Source organism: Mandrillus leucophaeus, unplaced genomic scaffold (assembly GCF_000951045.1).
Source record: "Mandrillus leucophaeus isolate KB7577 unplaced genomic scaffold, Mleu.le_1.0 Scaffold455, whole genome shotgun sequence".
Classification (NCBI taxonomy): Eukaryota; Metazoa; Chordata; class Mammalia; order Primates; family Cercopithecidae; genus Mandrillus; species Mandrillus leucophaeus.
Window position 1 is genome coordinate 701,757 of NW_012104865.1, and position 18,787 is coordinate 720,543.

At 35.2% G+C, this 18,787-nt stretch overlaps 1 protein-coding gene across 1 annotated transcript in view; it reads left to right on the plus strand.

Moving 5' to 3' along the window:
- Positions 1-18,787, plus strand: part of PTPRQ (protein tyrosine phosphatase, receptor type, Q) — a 239,890-nt gene that overhangs the window by 129,438 nt on the left and 91,665 nt on the right. The window contains exon 26 of the mRNA XM_011994394.1: positions 13,295-13,618. Coding sequence (XP_011849784.1) covers positions 13,295-13,618 — 324 coding nt within the window. The remainder of the gene's footprint in view (positions 1-13,294; positions 13,619-18,787) is intronic.

The window sequence follows — 18,787 nt, forward strand, 5'->3', positions numbered from 1 at the left end:
GGCTGAGGCAGGAGAATGGCGTGAACCCGGGAGGCGGAGCTTGCAGTGAGCCGAGATCGTGCCACTGCACTCCAGCCTGGGCGACAGAGCAAGACTCTGTTTCAAAAAAAAAAAGAAAAAAAAATTAAGTTCAGGGATTCATGTACAGAATGTGCAGGTTTGTTACATAGGTATACATGTGCCATGGTGGTTTGCTGTACCTATTAACCCATCGTAATTTCTGTATCATTTTATATAAGTTATGTTTCCAAGAAACTTGACCATTTTATTTAAAATGTTCAATTAATTGGCTCAAGGTTTTTTTTTGTAATCTGCAGTGATATTCCTGGTTTAATTCATGATGTGAATTATGTTTTCTTTCTTTTTATACATCTTAATGTTTATGAAATTTATAAATTTTCCCAAAGAACCAACTTCTATATTAATTAATGTTCTCTGTTGTTTGTATGTTTTCCATTACATCGATTTCTGATGATTATGATTTTCTTGCTTCTAAATATTTTGCCATAATGTTCTATGTATTAGTTCCATGTGGTTAATAGTGTTTTGCAAAACATCTGTATCATTACCACTTTTTTTCCCTAATCATTCTAACAAGTATTGAGAAGGAAATGATAAAATATTTAACTACGACTGTGAATGTTTTTCTTTCAGTTCTGTCCAGGTTTGCTTCATGTAGTTTCAGTTAAAAAAAAAAGTTTTTACTAAAAACATGCATATTTGTAATTGTTATATTTTCCTAATTAACTGATCCTTTGATCATTCTAAACTATCCCTTCAAATTTGGGGATACTCCTTGTATTAAGGCTTTTTTGTCTGATATTAATATAACACATGTTCTTTTGTTCGTGGTTTGCATCATACATCTTTTTCTCTTCTTGCTTTTGAATTATTTGTATTGTATTTAAAATGTGTCTGGTGGACAGCAAAGTACATCTCTTGTGAACAACATATAATCAGGTCTTTAATCTTGTCTGACAACCTCTGACTTTTAAATGAAGTATTTAATTCATTTAGATTTAAACTTAGTATTAATTTAGTTGACTTTGGATCAACTATTTTTTCTTTGTTTTCTATATATCCTATCACTTATTTTTTAGTTCCTCTGTTCTTGCTTTCTTTCTTGCCTTCTACTAGGTTAAGTATATATTTTTAGCATTATATTTTAATTCTTCTACTTGACTTTTAGCTATGTTTCTTTGTATTATTATTTTTAGTGGCTTCTCAAGGGACTACAACATGATTCCTTGACTTATTATATCTACTTAATTTATGTAACTGGAAATAAAATACATGAATTTTGCAAAAGTATTCCCATGTACTTCCCTGTAGTTTCTGCTGTTATTGTTATATTTGTTGTACTTACTGTTAATAGATGTCGAGTTATTATACATGTCAGCTATATATATTTGTGTGTGTGTGTGTGTGCACACACTCGGTTTTTCAGCTGTTGCTTTTTACTGTGCTCCTTGGATTCTCCATCATGTACATATAATTAAAATATTAGGCAAGGATTTATGGGGAGTTTAGTTCCAAACTTTGGGTCTAACTCCTCTGTTTCCAACTACTTTAGCAGCCTCATTCTTTATTTTCTGACACCTCAAGCCAATAACTGTGTTTTTTTCCTTTTCCAAGTTCATACATGTTATCTGCAGAAGAGTTTGATACAAGTTATCACCAGATCAGCGTTCCCCAAGCTGGAATTTTTTTTTTATACATTTTTAGCTGCTTTTGCAAAATTTTTACGCAAAATATGAATCTGAGCTCCTTTCAAGATTTTTATAAAAATATCTAGTCACACTGAACACTTTAGTGTATAATAGCCTTAATGACATTTGGTGATGGGTAGATAGAAGAGGAGTTTATACTGCAATAATACATATGGCTTTAAATTGATCATTAGACATTTTTGTTCTTAAAAATCTTTTGAGCCAAGTGTGGTGGCTCACACCTGTAATCACAGAGCTTTGGAAGGCTGAGGTGGAAGGATCTCTTGAGTCCAGGAGTTTGAGAATAGCCTTGGCAATGTAGCGAGATCCCATTAGTACAAAAAATTAAAAAAAAAAAAAAAAAAGCCTAGAGTGGTGGTGTGTGCCTGTAGTTCCAGCCACTCAGGAGGCTGAGGTGGAGGATTGCTTAAACCCAGATATTTAAGGTTATACTGAGCTATGATGGTACCACTGCACTCTAGCCTGGGCAACAGATTGGGACCCTCACACCTGTAATCCCAGCACTTTGGGAGGCCAAGGAGGGCAGATCACGAGGTCAGGATTTTGAGACCAGCCTGCCAACATGGTGAAACCCCGTCTCTACTAAAAATACAAAATTAGCTGGGTGCGGTGGCACATGCTTGTAATTCCAGCTGCTCAGGAGGCTGAGGCAGGAGAATTGGTTAAAATCAGGAGGCGGAGGTTGCAGTGAGCCGAGATCGCACCATTGCACTCCAGCCTGGGCGATGACAGTGAAACTCCATCTCAAAGAAAAAGAAAAGAAAATCTCGGCAATCAGAGAGTTTTCTGTTTGTTGCTTTCTACCACTGAAGTCCATGTCCCCTACCTCACACCACCCTTTGAGCCTTTCTTCTCTATTGTTTCTCCTTCCATCTCTTCCTTCTCTCTTGCTTTCTCTTATGGGGTCCCTGAGCAATCCCAATTCTTTATTCTTTCTTATGGATATTTTCTCAAAGCTTAGATTCAGCACTCCTTGTGTATATTTTAATCAACAAAGTTTTTCTGTACAGTCACAGGGTTTTTTTTTTTCTTTTCTTTTCTTTTTGAGATGTAGTCTTGCTCTGTTGCCCAGACTGGGGAGTGCAGTGGTGCAATCTCGGCTCACTGCAACCTCCACCTACTGGGTTCAAATGATTCTCCTGCCTCAGCTTCCTGAGTAGCTGGGCCTACAGGCGTGTGCCACCACACCCAGTTAATTTTGGTGTTTTTGGTAAAGATGGGGTTTCACCATGTTGGCTAGGCTAGTCTCAAATTCCTGACCTAGGGTGATCCTGCCGCACCTCCCAAAGTGTTGGAATTACAGGCATGAGCCACCGTGTCTGGCCAGCCACAGTTTTTAGGAAAAAAAAAAAAAAAAAAGATGTTTTAAGTAGCATTCAATTATATTCAACATTTGGTGGAATTTGTGTTTTTGAAATCTGTCCATCCATTCATCCATCCATCGATCCATCCATCTGTTGATTTGTTCACTGATTCACATTTTTGCTAAACAAGTACTTATGATACATCAATGTATGTTAGGCATTATATGCTTATCTGTTTCTTCTGACCTTTTTTTTTCGTATTCTACTTCATTGTACATTAACTATTGATATAGACTCAATTCTTCATTTCTGGTGTTTTGATAATATGAGTACTCCTTTCAAATGTTCATTCACTCTCATGATTTCAGTTGCTTATAGATACAGATATTCTCCCAAATTCCTTTACCTGGCCCAGTATACTAACACAAACCTCTCCTGTGATAACTCTATTTATCCTGCTAATAAGATATGAAGCTAAAATTTTATTTCCTCACACTCATTCTTGGGTAAATCTCCACAAGCCAGTGTGTCTTTCTAATTTCTTCGTCACTCTCAATGGTTCAGTTTAGTCTCCAGGTGTTATAGGAGTGGTCTCAATAGATAATTAAGTCGGCTTTCTGATTAGTCTTCTAAGAACTATTTCAGATAAACTACGTAAAATCAAAGTTGTCATTTTTAATAAATATTCTCACGAGATGACTTACTGAAGGCAGCTGTCAAAACTAATGAATTTACAAACCAAGCCAGCTCATTTTGCCTTTGTATTAGTCTGTTCTGACACTGCTATGAAGAAATACCTGAGACTGGGTAATTTATAATGGAAAGAGATTTAATTGACTCACAGTTCAGCATGGCTGGGAGGGCCTCAGGAAATTTACAATCATGGCAAAAAGGGAATCAAACACCTCCTTCTTCACATGGCCAGCAGCAAGGAAAAGTATGAGTGCCCATTGGAGGGGGAAGCCCCTTAGAAAACTATCAGATCTCATGAGAACTAACTCACTATCATGAGAACAGGATGGGGGAAACCACCCCCATGATTCAATTATCTCTACCTGATCTGTCCCATGACACATGGGGATTACGGGAACTACAATTCAAGATGAGATTTGGGTGGGGACACAACCAAACCATATTAGCCTCCAAACAGAATATGTATAACTATATGTGTAACTAGTTTTCCTTGTAGTGGTCTCTAAAAAATGACTTTTTCTTCGGAAGTTTTATTGAGAAATTTTTTAAAGGTAAGTGTTTCACAATACATAGTTTAAAGACTAAAATTATAGCTATGTTTTATATTTGGGGCCCCAATTGTCCAACTATACATGCATGGGAGCACATATAAAACAATTATAAAATATCATACTCCTATTTTATGCAAATTGAATATATTTATATTATAAGACTAATTTGGCACATTAGTATGAATGGGTCAGTCCATATTCTCAGCTTTGTAGTAGCAAGCACTCATGTTTATGTTACATAACTTGGTAAGTACTCCAAAATTTATCTGGATTAAGCCAGGCTACCAGAGAGAGGTGCACATGAATGGTATACTTACAGTCTCTGAAGAAATAGTTTTAATAAAACATATTTGAGAATTATTCCACCTATGTATTCAGAGTGACATTGTAAAAATGGGAAAAATTAAACATACTTAGTATTTACTGTGTATGGATGTTGTTGAGGACATTGCTTATTAAATTGTACTCTCTTTATGGTTTTTTTCAGAAGAAATGTATCTTTGGTTTCAGTACCAGAGATTAATGTATTTTTGTTCATTTAATTTATCTTTATTTGTGGTAACAAATATTTACAATCTTGTTTTCCCTTTGTTTTATTTATTTGTTATAAAGAGTCAAATTTATAATTTACTTCTAGGAAGTCTACAGTGTGTATTTTGTCAGTTAACCTAATTCTTGGGTTCATTCCTTTTGTTTTACCCTATTTTCTCTGTGCTCAATGTATCATCACATCCTGTCAATATTTCTTTGAATTTTTCTTTAGCTCTATTCCTAATTATTTTTAACCTACCAGATCATTGTAATCTATGTTGTGCTTTATATGTAAAATATCGAACAAGTTTTTATCAAACTTGCCTATTCCCCATAACAAGTGATATGAAGGCTCAGACTTTTAAGTTTATATGTCACTAATTAATTTCTGTCAGTTGTTTCTGTATCACCTACTGCAGTCACCTAAACTGCTTTCAAACTTTCACTGCCTTTCAATAACACCACACCTGATAATCCCCCACACTTTTTTTCTTACTACTGCCTTAGTTAGACTATTTTCCTTCAGCCTAAGATTCTTCCCAGCCCTTGACAAACATTTTGTTGCCACTTACATATCTCTCCCCATACTCAACCCACTTGAACCTTTTTTCTTTCACATCTTTACTAATCCTCAGTTGTCCCTTCGATTTAGAGCTCCCAGATCTTCTTCTTTGTCCTGTTGCCTTTACCTCTTTGTAGTTATTTCTATTAACTAAAATATTTTTCATCAATATATGAAAATATGCTTATACCTTGACTTGTAACCAGCCCACATCGTTCAATGTGAATGTTCAATAAATGCTATTGATTAAATTCAAGCTAGTGTAAAATTTATATCTGGTATGCTGAAATTTGCTTTGAACTTAACTTTGACGGTATTTCCATTTTTATATTGATCCACACTATGTTAGTGTTAGCAAATTTTACTTTTATTTGTGTATGTTTAAATTATCTGTTTGCATGTTGTGTTTCTAAAAGGATACTAGATTATTTAAAATTTCTAGAGACAAAAATATTCTTAATAAACTTGGGAAGACTAGGTTGATAATTTTGTATGTTTTATAAATATAATTCACAAATATAACTTTTCAGACATCTGTTTTGCTTAAAAGAGAGTACATCTGTTCCTGAAAAATAAAAATATATAGTCATAAATAAAGAATTTAAACTTGGTCATCCAAGTTAGTGTACTTATCCAGGTCAATGAGAAGTCAATACAAAACTAACTACCTTCACAATCCTATCAGGAGAGTTTGGCGATTTCTAATAATTGATATTCAGAAGTTTATAGAATAATTACATTTTATGCACATTTTCATCTTCTAAGTAGAATTTACTAGTCACTAAAAACTCTCATGCATTTGAACATATAACAAATCTTGCTTATTTAGATCTACAGACCCTAATTTCAACCATGATGAAAGTATTTTAGTGATAAGAATAATTTATGAATAAAAATGTAATTTACTGAATACCTTGGCAGTTAATGTTGATCGCTTCATCACAGTTCAGTCATGTTTAGAAAATCTAAGCAAGCTGTGTGATTACTCCAGGAAGCATGGAATGATGTGTTCAAATTAGTACCATCTGTGGATAGAAAAAGTTTGAGGTTTTTAGTCATTCTTAAAGAATGGAAATCTGATTCTCCATGCTGAAATGAGTGTAATCCTTTTTGTATCTGTAATTCAATAAGGCAGTTGCCTTGAAATAGTCTAGTTCAGCACACAGTTCATCAAAGAGAAGATACTGGATATAAATGAGGGTTACTGCTGGTCACTTATGAATACTTCTGAGGTAGGCTTGTTTAAAAAAATTCTACGAGTTATACAATATATTTCACCTCAGATCAGACTTATTTTTGGTTTGTCTTTCTAAGCACATTTGAGTGAAAATGTGGACTAGATTTTGTACCGCATGAAAACAGAAGGCTGTTTCAATGAACCATCATTTATTTCCACAGTCAACAAACACTTATTGAGTGCCAGTATGTTCCAGTGTCCCATCACTGTGCCTGTCACATAATAGGAGACTGAAATTGTCATTATGTTTCCATAGCCAGGTTACAAATAACTCTTGCCTGGATTTTGTGGTTTTTCTTTATAAGACTTTTCTTCTCTGAAAACTTAATTGGAGAATACTAGAGTCTGTGAATGAATATTGATCTGCTGAAAATTTTTACTATGTAGCAAAATTTGCTAGTAACAAACACCAGCTTTCCTAAAATCTGAACATTGGAGGAAAAAATAGTTGGTCATAGAGGCATGGGCATCTAGTCATCCCTCCAGATGGGATTAGGAAAGGGCCGCCTCCTCCGCCTTCTCTAGTTCATTAGCTACTGAATATTTCCCTCCTACTTCCAGTAGGTTAGCAAACTCTAGGAGAGAAAATTGAAACATGGGAAAGGTGACTGATGGTAGAGCTAAAAATAAATAAATAAATAAATAAATAAAAGAAGGAAAGTATTTGGACCCTGATTCTCATGAGGAAAGAGTAGACTGTAAGATTTTAATGAAAAGAAAAGTCGATATAAAACTTTTCAAGGCCAGGTGCCATGGTGCATACTTGTGATCCCAGCACTTTGGGAGGTTGAGGTGGACGGATCAGTTGAGCCCAGGAGTTCAAGACCAGCCTGGGAAACATGGTGAAACTCCATCTCTACAAAAAGTACGAAATTAGCTGGGTGTGATGGCGCACACCTGTGTTTCCAGCCACCCGAGAGACTGGGTTGGGAGGATCAAATGAGCCTGGGAGGTTGAGGCTGCATTGAGCCATGACTGTGCCTCTGCATTCCAGCCTGAGCAACAGGGTAAGACTCTGTCTCAAGAAAAAAAAAAAAGTAAAAATTTCTGCATAGTAAAAACTATCAGCAAAATAAAAAGATAACAGATTTGGAAAATATGTCTTCATCAAGTATCACAAGAAGGTTATAGTAAAGCCTTAAATAAATAAATAGCAAAGCCTTCCACCCAATAGAAAAAAAAGTAGGAAAAAATACAAATGATAGTTTATAGAAAAGGAAATTAAAGGGAGAGAAGTGCAATAAGTTTCACAGTGAATTATATTTTTTCCTTTCTGAAACTTTTATTGCATACTCTGTTGGCAAGTGTGTTGGGAACAGGCACTCTTATGCATGTTGACAGGCGTAGGTATTGGTAAAACCTTTCTGGAGTGTTATTTAGCAATATCTACCAATGCTACAAATATGCATATGTTTTACCTAGCAATGATTATTCTACAGATTTACTCACACATATGTGTGGAATATGAAAGCATAGGCTTATACATTACAGCTTGTTTGTTGCAAATATTGGACACAGCTTAGTATCATTTCACAGGGGCTGGTAAAATCAAATTCGATATATCCATTTCAATGTGCTTACTCCATACAACTCCAAACACTAAAGAAAAAGGCAAAACATATCTAAAGCATATATATAGTGACCCTAAATCTCAATTTCCAGGGCAGTCTGGGTTTATGCTTGTTGTGCTGGCATTTCATCCAATAGACATTGCCTTTTACTCTCAAAAGTGACCTGTCTGTATAACAAATAATTTTCTGCAATGGGGTGAACATTTGTATCACCCCCAGAATCATATGTTGAGGTCCCAACTCCCTGTGTGATGCTATTAGGAGGTGAGGCCTTTCAGAGGTAATTAGGTCATGAGGGTAGAACCCTCATGAATGGGATTAGTACTCTTATAAGAAGACTGCAGAGAGCTCTTTTGCCCTCTTTCTGCTATACAAGGACACAATAAGAAGCCAGCAGTCTGGAGTCAAGAGGCTGGTTCTCACTAGAAACCCGCCATGCTGGCACCCTGATCTCTGACTTTCAGTTCCAGAATGATGAGAAATAAATTTCTGTTGTCTGTAAATCACTCAGTCTATAGTAACTTGCTACAGCAGCCGAAACTAAGACAGTCACTCTAGGTATATTCTTTGGAAGTGAGAGAAGGGACTGGGAGGAGGAAGAGAGTGGGATATGAGGTTAGATGGAAAGAAAGGGAAGCCTGCACTCCAGTCTGGGTCACAGAGTGAGACCTTGTCAAAAAATAAAAATAAAAAAAACTTTTCAAGTATCCCACTGTACTTCAGATAAACCTAAAAGTCATACATTTGGTTTAAGGACTTAGTGTAATGTGATTCCACCTACATTGCCTACTTCGTCTCTTCCCATTCATCTCCTTGTAGACCCAACAGCCTTCATTAAGTGTTTTCAATGTGTGACACTCTCTTCTTCTTCAGGGTCTTAACACCTTCACACATCCTGATTTTTTTTTTTATCTGTGAAGCTTCTTCTTATCCTTCAGCTCTCTAATTAAATTATCCTTCATCAGGAAAGCTAAATAAAGTCCCCTGTTATACCCTTGATTCATTTGCTCATACATTCAAAAAATATTTATTGAATCACCATTTTGTTTAATTCAGTAGTGTAGACTCTTAGAGACAAGATCTGATATGTACATTGACATTTTATGTGTATATAACCTACAAATAAATATATCTTTTGCAGCGATTTTTCAATATTTTTATTGAGATGGATATGGAAGCAAAATCTCAATCTTTTATGGGGTGGGTTTATAGTGCAGAGCTAAGATTTATAGGAAAGTAAGTATCAGTTCAAAATAATGCAGGCTATACAAACTAATAGAGCTATCTGAAAATAAATTTTAAAATAAACTCCCCTTGAGATGTTGAGTTTCCCCTTGCTCTCTACATGTAAGCAGAGACTGGGTAAGTAGTGATCGCTCATTTTGTAATCACTTAATGATTGTATTGGTCTTCTATTGCTGTGTAACAAATTGTCACAAACTTACTGGCTTAAAACCATACCCATTTATTAGCTCATAGTTCTATAGGTCAGAAGTCCAGGCATGCTGTGCCTAGGTTCTCTACTTATTCTCACAAGCTGAAGTCAAGTTGTCAGTCAACATTTTCTTGTGTAACTCAGGATCCTCTCCCAAGTTCATGTGGTTGTGGTAGAATTTAGTTCCTTGCAGTCATAGGACTGACAGCCCCTTCCCTGGAGGGCTTTTAGCTAAGGGCTTCTCTCAGCTCCTAAATATTTTGTGTTCCTTATCATGTGGCTCCCTCCTTCTTGAAAGCCAGCAATAGAGAAATTTTTGTGCACTGAATCCATGTCTTTAAAGCTTTGACTTCCTTTTCTGAAAATGGCCAAAAATACTATTCTCCTTTTAGAGGGCTCAGGTTATAAGGTCATGTCCACGGGATAGCTCTCTATTTTAAAGTAAAATAATTAAGATTCTTAGTTACAGCAGCAACATAGCTTTCCATCTGGACCTAGATCAGTGTTTGGCTGAGTAAGTGGAAGAATCTGTTTGTACAGGGACCAGAAATCTTGCGGGATATCTGCAGACACAAAGGTCAGACAAAGAGACAAGATGACCAAGATGATCTCTCAATTCCAAATTCTGAGATTATGTGATTTTCTCATTTATTTGTGTGTTCTTATGGATTCAGTTGCCAAATATATATCTTAAAAACTGAATTCTGTCCTGTTGCTATCATCTAATTTCTTCTTTCCTGGACAAATCAAGTAGTCTCTGAATTTCTCCCTTTTCCTGTTTTGCAATTACCAGACTAGACTTAATAAAATGTACCTCTGGACATACTGTGACATTTTTTATAGCTTTCCATTGCCTGACAAGCTATCTATAGTTTCCTCTGACACAGTAAGTCCCCAAGCTATTGTGCAGTCCTTCTGTTTGTTATTGCCGACATGAATTACAAGCTGCAGTTTAACTCATCTTAGCTCATATCACCCTCTCTTCTATGATCTCCACTTTTACAATCAGTGAAATTCCATCTCTCGTGCCATCTCTTCTCTAAAAACATTTTCTGAACACCCAAGTCAATCAAACGCATCTGATTTATGTTAGAATATTTTGAAAATGTATCTTATGTTCAGATGATCTGAGTTCAAATTTAGTGACTGAGGGATTTGAAAAAATTAGGAAAATTCTACTTTTTAGCCAATTCTAAAACTTCTTCCTCTATAAATGCACATTTTTTTTCCTAAAGATAGTGTTTTCTCTAATTGCTTTTCTTCGTGATAGATAAAGGTAAAACAGAATTTGTGGTAAGTAGTGTGCCAAGTGGTCTATCTTACTGCTACTTTTAAGGTTAATGTTCAATTAAATGTAGTAAGATTTGATAGTAAATATTAATATTTAAAAATAAAGTAATTGAATCTTATCATAAGACTTTAATCTACTAACTATCTTCCACGGCTTTATACCTTCTCTTCCAGTTTTGGTAAAAAAAAAAATATATATATATATATATATATTTATATATAAATCAAGCATCTATCTAGTATTTGATATCATCTCCTTCTGGGTATCTGAGAGGAATTTCAAAGTTAACCTACTCAAAAAAAATTGTTAATCTTCCTCCCCAAAGCTTACCCCTCTTGCAGTCACCCACATCTTGATTAATAGTGACTTCATCTTTTTATTTGCTCAATCCAAAAACCTTAGGGCATTTTTTATTCCTCTCTTTCTCTGTTATTTCACATGCCACACATCAGCAAACCTTGCCAGCTCTCCTTCACATTATATTCAAGAGTTGAATGTTTCTTTTTGCTTCTGCCGCTACTACCATGGACCAGGCCACCGTGATCTCTTGTGTTGACATTGCAGTTGCCTGCTAATTACTCTTCTTGTTTCCAGCCTTGTTACCCTTTAGTCTGTTCTCAACACAATAGCTAGAGTGATTCTGTGAAAGAGAGAGGCTGCCACTTCTCTGCTCAAATGAAAGCCATGACAATGTCCTCTAGTGTCACACACTGGTAGCTTCTACCGGTCACTCAGGACTTCTTGTTACTCTCCAAATATATCAGCCATGCCTGCAACTATACAGTTTCCTCTGCTTCACATTTCTCTTTCTGAAATATTCACATGGCTAGGTCCCCTGCCTACATATGGAACTTAGTATCTTCTAATCCCTTCTCTGATTGCCTAATTTAAATTTTCAGTATCCCTGAAACTCTCCTTCTTCCTATTCTTCTTTTTCTCCATAACACTGATCATCATCCAAAACACTACAGTTGGCCCTCCGAATCCGTGTGTCCTGCATCTGTGGATTCAATCAACTACAGATGGAAAATATACAAAACCAAAATGTGTCTGTACCCAACGTGCCCAGACTTTTATTTCTTGGCATTAATCTCTAAATAGTACAACAGCTATTTATAGAGCATTTACATTGTGTTAGGTGTTATAAATGACCTAAGATTATTTGAATTATATGAGAAGATGTGTGTAGTTTATATGTAGATACTACACCATTTTATATAAGGAACTTGAACATCTTCTGATTTTGTTCTCCATGGAAGGTCTGGGAGCCAGTACCCTGTGGATACAAAAGGTGACAATGTACAATGCTTATTGATACTTTTATTGTTTATAGCACCCCGAATTTAAATTTTGCAGGGACAGGAAGTTTTGTCTGTTTTGTTCCTTGTATTTTCAGCACCTACAATTCTACCTGTACATATTAGATGCTCTTAGATATTTATTGACTGTTGAATTAATATATCTTTAGAGATCAATGAGCCTTCTAAATGTTTATTAATTTTCTTTTTTAAAAATGTGAATATTAACATACAGTTTGCATTAATTATGTAATTTTCACATGTCATCATTTAGATTCTCTTTATCTCCATCTTCTTAATAAAGGCCCTTGAAGATATACAAAGAAAGGCATGGTTGAGAAGAGTTCCAATACCACTTAATTGATTGCTCTTTCATATTTCTAACCGTAACATGCTTATATTACTTGCCCAATAACCTGTCTCTTGAAAACAGGACATGAGCTTTATTGTATCCTCAATTCCTAACACCAGGCTCAGAGCCTGACACATGGTATGCATTTGGCAAACCAATAGTTAGTATGAAAGCAAATAAATGACTCCAAGTAGGACCATGTATTAATTCTAAATATACCTGAGATAAAATAAAAAATAGATGAATTATATACATTAAAAACTGTCAGTAATATTGTTTAAAATTGTTTTATAATCAACATTTACTAGATATAAGATGTGTTTCTGTTTATTTAGACATTTAAATACACAAATATCTTCCCTTGGAACTGAATATTACAAACTCAAACCATACCTAGGGAAGTCCTTAGGATGACATGAGCATATAGTTTTCCTTTGTAACAGTGAAGTAGTTCTATTTGAAGCCAAAGTTTGTTTATATAAGCCACTTATGATTGAATTTGGAAGCAAAATTAAGAATTAATAAATTACAATTATTTTGCCCTCTACCCTTTTAAAATGGTGGTCCTGGAAGCATCACTCTAAGGTTCTTCTCATTAAGTGTGGGAATAATTAATCTAAATGCTATAGTAATTTGACAGATCTCTACTACCTGCTCCATAATAGAATTCTATTCTTTCTTCTGTTTACAAAGTGTTTGGTAATTGTAACTGCTTTTAATTTTTCCCTTTAATTTTTAGTTCCCAGTGTTCCCACAAATATTGCTTTTTCTGATGTACAGTCAACTAGTGCAACATTGACATGGAGAAGACCTGACACTATCCTTGGCTACTTTCAAAATTACAAAATTACTACTCAGCTTCGTGCTCAAAAATGCAGAGAATGGGAATCCGAAGAATGTGTTGAATACCAAAAAATTCAATACCTCTATGAAGCTAACTTAACTGAAGAAACAGTATATGGATTAAAGAAATTTAGATGGTATAGATTCCAAGTGGCTGCCAGCACCAATGCTGGCTATGGCAATGCTTCAAATTGGATTTCTACGCAAACTCTGCCTGGCCGTGAGTATTGTCCTGACATATACATATTGATTTCTGTTATATTCTGTATCTGTCTATATATTATGCTTTATACTTAATCTAATTGTGTATAAAATCACTGAACATAGAAATAACTGAGGACACTACCATATATAACAACATGTTTATTTTTAATTTAGTTGAAACCCAAAGAGAAATTCAATGTTGGTCATTATTAGGGCTTTTCTCAAACTCCCAAAGTTGTGCCAACGTCCTAAAATCTCATATTGCAACAGTGCATTGTGGGAAGCTTCTCTGATGCTCTACCATTAAGCCATACTGATTATCATCTAATGCCCTTGACCCAGGCCTACATTCTTTTTTACATATTTGGAGGCTCTGCTGCTTTTAAGCCCAACTTTACGACCTTTTCAGTGACTTCAAACTTACACACAAACACGTGTGACCACAATAACCCTGACTGATCTGTCTGCAAGTAGTTTTTCAGCTTGTATTTTTCAACTGCACAAAATTCTGAGGCAAAGAATTATCAAGCTATCAACTCCTAGCTTGAGATAGGAAGAAGAAAAAAATACAGAGAAGAAACATAAATACTCGAAATTATTTTGCCATCTATACATCTTTCAGGACTTTAAATGCTTTTCCATACAAACCATCAATGTATAAGTAAAGATTGCTCTTGCAACGTAGGATTTATGTTTATAGTTAACTGTTTGTCCTGCTTGCTTGGAGAACATAATTAACCATAATTAAGTAAATAAATTTATATTCCTTATCCTGAACTCTGTCTACATAGAATTGTGATGGTTTCTATGCAACATAAATAAGTTGCAAATCAAGTCCTGCAAGCCAGAGCTCTGGGGAATGGCTGCATTCTCTGAAATGCCATTTCTGCCCCAGCCCTCCAGAGCAAATTTCAGGTTTGCCAGGCCACCCATCCCATATAAACCCTTCAGATATAGACCTTATGTTATCATCTTCCTATCTTGACTGAGGCTCTTAAAAGATGATCCCTTTCAAATCCAAATCACATGTTCTTAAACATTTTTGATACTTATTACCATAGTAATATACCTACACACACACAGACATAGATTTTCAGTGACAAATACCATGTTAGCACTTATAGATATAGATAGTGAAATAAACTTTGATCTAGAGGGCTTTATTTTCTAGGCCACCAATTGTGTCTCTTGTTATAATTTCCCAGAGTATCTAGCATAATGTTTGTAATAGTAAATGTTCAACAAATGTCTGTTAATATAATTCAACATTTGAGGTAGAATCCTGACAACTCAGCCTTTGACACAATTGTCCAACCTTTTCTCTTTTTGGTGCTTTGACACTTGGTTTCTGTAAGGTCTGCCCTTCTGTTTTTTCTCCTACCTTCCTGGTAGTTCCTTCTTAGTCCTCTTTGCTGAATTATTCTCAGCAAATAATTGTTTTTTAACTGTAAGCATTGGAGAGATGAGAGAGCTATACTTGGCCCTTTTTTCTTCTTTATCAACACACAACCCCAAGGAGATTTTACCTTAACTGCTCTTATTCTGGCCTATAGCTTTAAAGTCTACTTACATTTCGATTATTCTCAAATACTATATCCAGTCCTGAAAGCTGCCTAGATCTCCAGATCAGTATATCTGCCTGATCAACTAATCACTGGGCTTGTGTGTTGAATATACTTCTCTAAATTATCATGATCAAATACCAAACCTTCTCATATCATTATTTATCTGTTTGCAGAAAATGAAAATCCAGGCACTGTTCTTTTCCTCCTCAATCTTGCCCATGATTCATTTCAACCACACTATCTAACCCAATTCCTCCATTTGCATTACTATTACATTAGTCCAACTCTTCATTACTGCTCCCACATCACTAGCCTAACTAGCCTCTTACACTGCCAGACTGGTCTTTTTCAACCTAAAGCAGATGATGTCACTTTCTTGCTTAAAACTAACCAATGACTTCCCATGGCTCTTAGAATAAATTTTACATTTCTTATCATGGTTAACAAGTCCTATATGACCTAGCTCTTACCTTAAACTTTAACATTATTTATAGCCATGTTCCCCCTTACCATTGTCTTCCACTCATACTAGACTTTTTTTTTTTTTTTTTTGCTTACACAAAATAAATTCTTAGAATTTGCACCTTTGCGTTCCCTGTTTCTTTTGACCAAAATGTTCTTCCACCTCCTTCTTCACATGAGCAGCTTCTTATAACATAGATCTCTACTTAAATGATCTCTGCTCAGAATGAATTTCCCTGACCACTCAATCTAAAAATAGTTAAAATAGTCATGCAGTAATCTTATATAATATCATGTTATTTTAATGAATATTTATAATTACATGATCATTTTTATTTGCTTCTGTTTAAGGTCTGCCTTGATCATTACTATTGCTTTTTTTTGTGATAAGATCTCATTCTTTCACACAGGCTGGAGTGCAGGGGCATCATCACAGCTTACCACAGCCTTGACCTCCTGGACTCAAGTAATCCTCCCACCTCAGCCTTCCAAGTAGCTGAGACTACAGGCACATGCCACTGTGACTGGCTAAATTTTTTAAAATGTTTTTGATATAGATGAGGTCTCACTATGTTGCCCAAGCTGGTCTTGAACTCTTGGGCTCAAGTGATCCTCCTGCCCTGGCCTCCCAAAGTGCTGAGATTATAAGCATGAGCCACCATCCCACCCATATTTTCTTGTTGTCTAGAATAGTTCCCAGTACCAGGAAATACTCTATAAATATTCCCTGAATGAGAGAAATTTGATTGAATAAGTTCCAGTGGGTAGGACAAAAAAGATTGTTTTCCAGTGCAGGTGATGACAAGGATGATGATGCTATCACAAAGATAGCAAAAATATGGAAAAAATTCAGTTTACTTTGGGGTTAGTCAGTAGGTATGGTTATTTTGAACCTGATGATTTTGTCAAGAAATAACTATTCTAATATAACTAGAAAACAGAAATAAGTAAGTGCCCAGAGATTGGAACCAAACCCATCAGTAGCCTAGATCTGACTTGTGGACAGCTGATTTGTAACCTTTGATTAAAATATGCCTGTGCCTTTGTGCCTGCTGCCACTAAGGGTTCCCATTCTGAGTATCTCACTGAGGAGTACCTGCTTCTAATTACCACACTGAGCCAGGAAGTGAACTTTTTAAATGCACAGTCCCTTGCAAGCACACTTGACACTATTATACAAGTGATGTTTAATTAGCATAAACCAACATATAACATGATCAGTTCAGAAGTTGGTAAATGAAACTGAAAAGTTGGATTTCTAAATAATCCTACATTCTCAAGTCTTTCCACTTGGATATCATTATTTCCACCCCATTTCCTCCACTTCTTACCACCTTTTAAGTTCTATGGCCATATTTTATTTCCAGGGGACACACAAAAAATGGACTTTCTACCACTGTGATTAAGAGAGAAAGATGAAAAGATTTATATTTTTTAATTTTGTGATAACAAACATATGATTGTATTTTCAAAACTCACAGCTTTTCAACTAAGTAGTCACATGTGGGTGAGAATAATTGTTTAAGTTTTGACAATGAGTTGGTTACTCTTCTTTTAGTTTCAAGAATGGAGGAAATGTTTGCTTCCAATGGAATAGAAGACATTTTTCTAATGATAAATATTGTACATTTGAATTTCCGAATTTCATAAGCATACATCAAAATAAAAGTTCTATTTATTATATTAAGTCAGGAAGAGATAATTTGAGATTATATTTGATACAAAAGACAAAAATACACTGCATATTTTATTGCCACATCATATATATGGTGAAATAACGTAAGAATAAAAGAAATTAGAACAGTTAAGCAACAAAAGTCTTGAAGAGCAATAATCCTTTTAATATTAAAAATAAGGCATTCATAGATGTTGCTTCTGCATAACAAAGATGAAAATATAATGGCCATTTTGCAAACTCAAAAAATAATTTGGATGAAGAAAATCAATAAGTTTTGTATTATGTATAATTGACTCAAAAATGTGGCATGGGTCATGTGGTGGCTCATGCCTGTGATCCCAGCACTTTGGGAGGCGATGTGGGCAGATCGTTTGAGGTCAGGAATTTGAAACCAGCCTTTCCAACATGGTGAAACCCTGTCTCTTCTAAAAATACAAAAAAAAAATTAACTGGACATGGTGGTGCACACCTATGATCCCAGCTACTTGGGAGGCTGAGGCTGGAGAATCGCTTGAACCCGGGAGGTGGAGCTCGCAACGAGCCAAGATTGCGCCACTGCACAGTAGCCAGGGTGACAAAGCCAGACACCGTCTCAAAAATAAAATAAAAATGCGGTATGTTGTTTAATGATATAAGATAAAACAATAACTCTTTCTCTGAATTAGAGAAAAGACTAAACAACAATATAAAATAGCACAAAATAACTATCTCAGAGAACTGCATTTTATCCTAATGACATAAAATCGTACTCAAGCACTTACTAATATAACATCTTGTCAAAACCTGGATCTTCTTGATAAAGAGTTATTGATTAATGGGTTGTTTGAAATCAAATTGTTTAAAATTTGAGTAACTCAAATAAAAGACCACCTAGTTTTAATAATAAATATTATAAAAGTTTCTACAATGGATTATATAATCAGAAAACATGTTATCATTAACTATCTGAGCCCATAACGAAGAGCATTAGAATGGAGGATCAGGGAGAAAAGTCAGAATGCAAGCTGAGATTTAAATTGGATTACCCTGTGAATCTGAATGTACACCTGTAAAACAGAATAAATAAGGGAAACAATGTTCAACCAACTCAAGCTAACCATTCTTTCTCTCACATGCTCTTACCTAGATCATTGAAGCCAAATTGCTTTTGTCCTCAACTAATCCATATAATAGCCATAATTCTACTGCATGCTCAGAGTGTATAGATACAAATATAAGCATGAAATTTTTTAAAAATGGCAGAAATGTTTAACTTGAAACATTATAGTCTTGAAAATTATTTTACTCATCTACTTTTCTGATTATCCTTAAAGTCAAAAGCAATTTGAGTGGTGTGTGTATATATGTGGTGGTGATGTAAAGTCAAAAGCTGTTAAATGTCTCTGTGGTGCACAATAGATACTTAATGCTGAGGAAATGTACAACTTTAAAGGAGTGTGGGTGTGAAATTAGTACGGAACGAAATGGGAGTCTCGTAATG